Below are 4014 nucleotides of genomic sequence, written 5' to 3'. Positions count from 1 at the left end.
TCTCTATATGTATATATGTGTGTGTGTGTGTGTGTGTGTGTGTATATGCATATATAATGCCAATGAACAGGATAATCTTTTTATGTATTTTCCTATAGCCTTTGATTTTCCAAAGATGTAGCCATGACATATGCACTTTTGTGCTTATACTTTGTTGTTACTGTGACATGCTATCCATAGTGTTAAGAATTCTTCCATCCTGTCTCTACAAAAAATTTTAAAATTAGCTAGGAGCTGGGCACCGTGGCTCACGCCTGTTATCCCAGCTACTCAGAAGGCTGAGGCAAGAGAATTGCTTGAGTCCAGGAGGCAGACGTTGCAGTGAGCCAAGATCACACCACTGCACTCCAGCCTGGGAGACAGAGCAAGACCCTGTCAAAAAAACAAAACAATTTTTTGCACTAGCAGTCCCAGCTACTCAGAAGGCTGAGGTAGAAGGACCACCTGAGATCAGGAGCTGGAGACCAGACTAAGCAACACAGCAAGACCCTACCTCAAAAACAGAATTCTTTGCAAACATTTTAATGGCCAAATAATCTTCTAATGCAGGATTGTGCCATAAATCTACTAAACACTGAATATTAAACTGAATGTTTAGTTGGTTCTACTGTTCATAGCATAAATATTGCCACGAGTATCAATTTCACTCAATCCTTATAACCCATGAGTTATGAACTGTTACCCTGACCCTCCCCTCTCTTTACAGATGAGACCAAGTAGAATGACTGGTCCAAGTTTACACTGTAGCAAAGCAGAGGATCTGTCCTTTAACCCTAGGTCCCACGTTCCTTTCCAAATGCATAAGAGACCTCATCTGTGAGTCTTAAAACCTCAACCACACCAAAAGTGGGGCTAGGAATTGTTTCACACCTTCCTGAACTGTTCAAGCTTTGTTATTTGTTTTGAGACAGGGTCTTGCTCAGTCACCCAAGTGCAGGGGCACGATCATGGCTCACTGTAACCTCAACCTCCTGGGCCCAAGTGACCCTCTCACCTCAGCCTGCCAAGCAATGTGAGCCACCGCGCTTGACCTAGCTGGGTCTTAAAAGAATGAGAATTAAAACCTGGACATTGATAGCTTGGTCTTTTAGGACATCACTTTTATGACACTAAAAATGCTGGGGGAGCTGGAGGCGGTGGCTCACGCCTGTAATCCCAGCACTTTGGGAGGCCAAGGCAGGCGGATTGCCTGAGATCAGTTCGAGACCAGCCTGACCAACATGGTGAAACCCTGTCTCTAAAATTAGCCGGGCATGGTGGCGCACACCTGTAATCCCAGCTACTCGGGAGGCTCAGGCAGGAGAATTGCTTCAACCCGGGAGGCGGAGACTGCAGTGAGCAGAGATCACACCACTGCACTTCAGCCTGGGCAACAGAGTGAGACTCTGTCTCAGAAAACAAAACAAAACAAAACAAAGGCTGGGAGCAGTGGCTCATATCTGTAATCCCAGCACTTTGGGAGGTGGAGGTGGGCGGATCACGAAGTCAGGAGTTCGAGACCAGCCTGCCCAGCATGGTGAAACTCCGTCTCTACTAAAAATACAAAAAATTAGCCGGGCGTGGTGGCACACGCTTGTAGTCCCAGCTACTTGGGAGGCTGAGGCAGGAGAATCGCTTGAACTGGGGAGGCGAAGGTTGCAGTGAGCTGAGATTGCACCACTTCACTCCAGCCTGGGTGACAGAGTGAGACTCCGTCCCAAAAAAAAAAAAAAAAAAAAAAAGCTAGGTACAGTGGCTTGCACCTGTAATTCCAGCACTTTGAGAGGCCATGGATCGCTTGAGCCCAGGAGTTTGTGACCAGCCTGGGCAACATAGTGAGACCTAGTCTCTACAAATAATAAAAAATTAGCTGGGTGTGGTGGTGTGTGCCTTTGTCCCAGCTACTACAGAGGCTGAGGTGGGAGGATCGCTTGAATCCAGGAGGTCAAGACTGCAGTGAGCCGTGATCATGCTACTGCACTCCAGACTGGACTAAGTAAAACCCTGTTCAAAAAAACAAACAAACAAACAACAACAACAACAAAAAAACCTTGGGGAAAGCATTTCTGGTAGCCCTATATGACATCATGGTAACCCAACAAATATACATTAATAAACATTCCCAAAAGCATGTTAAGAAAATGTAAAGTTTATTAAAGATTTTAAGTTTATTACTGCCTCATTTATTTCCTGCCCAGAGTACTGACCTACTATATGTGAAAATCTCTAGCTAATAATTAACAACGTCTGAGTTACAACACAGTATGTAATTTGGGTTAGTTATCATGACCTATTTAGACACACCAAAAATCCTGCTCACTCTTGACCTGCACCTGTGCTAAATTCAAGGTAAATCACTAGTTCAAAAAATACATCTTTAAAGAGTGCTTGCATCTGGATGGAGTCTTCCTGGTCTTGTACAAAGTACCTGTGAGTAAGAACTTTCAGCTACACCCCAAGTTGCTCCTGTCCATTAGTGCAATGCTTGTAATTCACAACTCTATGCACAGCTGTTGTGTCCCTACCAGTGGATGCTCCTTTAGGCTGGTTCACCCTGCATCAAAGTCATTATAAAATGGGAGAAGGTCAAATGTAAACCCTAACAGACCAACTAGTGAAAAGATGAATGGCTTTGGAGTGAGTGGGAGCAAAAAATGCAGAGAAAGAGGAGTTCCAAAGCAAAGTGACCACAGAATATAGATTTCTCATACTGCTTGAACTCTCAATAAAATGACTTGGAGCAGTGATGGAAGACAGACTCCATCCCAGAGAACTGGGCAAGCACTCAGTGTCCTACTTGTTTCACGCCAAAAATCTCGCTTTTATTATATTATTTTTTCCAAGAACCCTTGCCTTTAACTGAAAAAAGGATACAGAGGACACCTACTTTCTTCTACTTGGGGACTTAACTCCCCCCAGTTGTGGAACAATGAACTAGACAGACACTACTTAGCTATGATCTTCATCCTTTTTCTTAGTGAGCAATTTTTGTGCAGTCTGATTCAGCAAAACAGAAAACAAAACAATTCAAAGGACCCCGCTCTGGCATCCACAACCTCGGCACAGCCAGCCGTGCAGCGCCACCCAAGGCTCTCTGCACTTTCTTCTTCCCCACCCCTCTCCCTGTATTTGTTCTCAGAGCTCTCAAATGGTCAAATGAGCTTGCTCAAAGCCAGTTTACCACTATATGAAAATCTGTTCCTGTCTTTGTTGGAATAGGAGTTCAATCTTCCCCAGTACTGGCTGTATTTGGAACTTGCTCTCCACAATCAAAATTTGCCCAATTCCTGATGATCAGCCTAGAAAGCTGCTTTATTTCCAACTAAAATATACCTTTAACTTCATATGAACCTAAAATTCTAGCTCTAGCTGCTTGTGAAGGGGGACACATAAAGGTGAGAACAGGCCTTCTCTGGTCCCACACCCTCCACCCGCCAATATCCTTACCTCTTGGGCAAGTGAGCGAAGGGGTCCTTGGCCTTGGGCTCAGCAGCCAGCGCCTGCTCACATTCATCCATCTCCTCCTCAGGAGCAGGGGCAGCTGCCTTTTTCTCCTCCTTCCGCTCAGCCTGGGGCTTCTGCTTCTCTTCCCGTGAACCCTTCTCTTTCCGTGGTGTATCTTTTTTAGGCTGGGTCTCTGCAAACTTTTTAGCTGGTGCAGAGGAAGGGAGGAAAGTGAATGACTGTTCTGCCTCTTTCCATACCCCTCCAAAACCATGCAGGGCAAGCAGAGTAACAGAGGAAACTGACGAATGGGACAAGTAAGGAACCTAGGCTCCAGACTGCCCATCAGTTCACTGTATGTCCTCCAGCAAGAACACACCCTTAGCAACAAATACTTTATATCGCAACTCTACCCACTAATACAAATTAGTCAGGGTATGAGTGTGTATGAAACAAATTGCACATAGTATTTTTTTTTTTTTTTTGAGACAGAGTCTCGCTCTGCCGCCCAGGCTGGAGTGCAGTGGCCAGATCCCAGCTCACTGCGAGCTCCGCCTCCCGGGTTCACGCCATTCTCCTGCCTCAGCCTCC

General features: G+C 45.5%; 1 protein-coding gene across 1 annotated transcript in view; it reads right to left on the bottom strand.

Moving 5' to 3' along the window:
- The window catches only part of EEF1G (eukaryotic translation elongation factor 1 gamma), an 18230-nt gene that overhangs the window by 2199 nt on the left and 12017 nt on the right, over positions 1 to 4014 (bottom strand). The window contains exon 5 of the mRNA XM_011942694.1: positions 3427 to 3554. Coding sequence (XP_011798084.1) covers positions 3427 to 3554 — 128 coding nt within the window. The remainder of the gene's footprint in view (positions 1 to 3426; positions 3555 to 4014) is intronic.

This window comes from Colobus angolensis, unplaced genomic scaffold (genome assembly GCF_000951035.1).
Source record: "Colobus angolensis palliatus isolate OR3802 unplaced genomic scaffold, Cang.pa_1.0 Scaffold21, whole genome shotgun sequence".
NCBI lineage: Eukaryota > Metazoa > Chordata > Mammalia > Primates > Cercopithecidae > Colobus > Colobus angolensis.
Note: the sequence above shows the minus strand (reverse complement) of the source record. Positions and strands in the feature narration are given on the sequence as shown.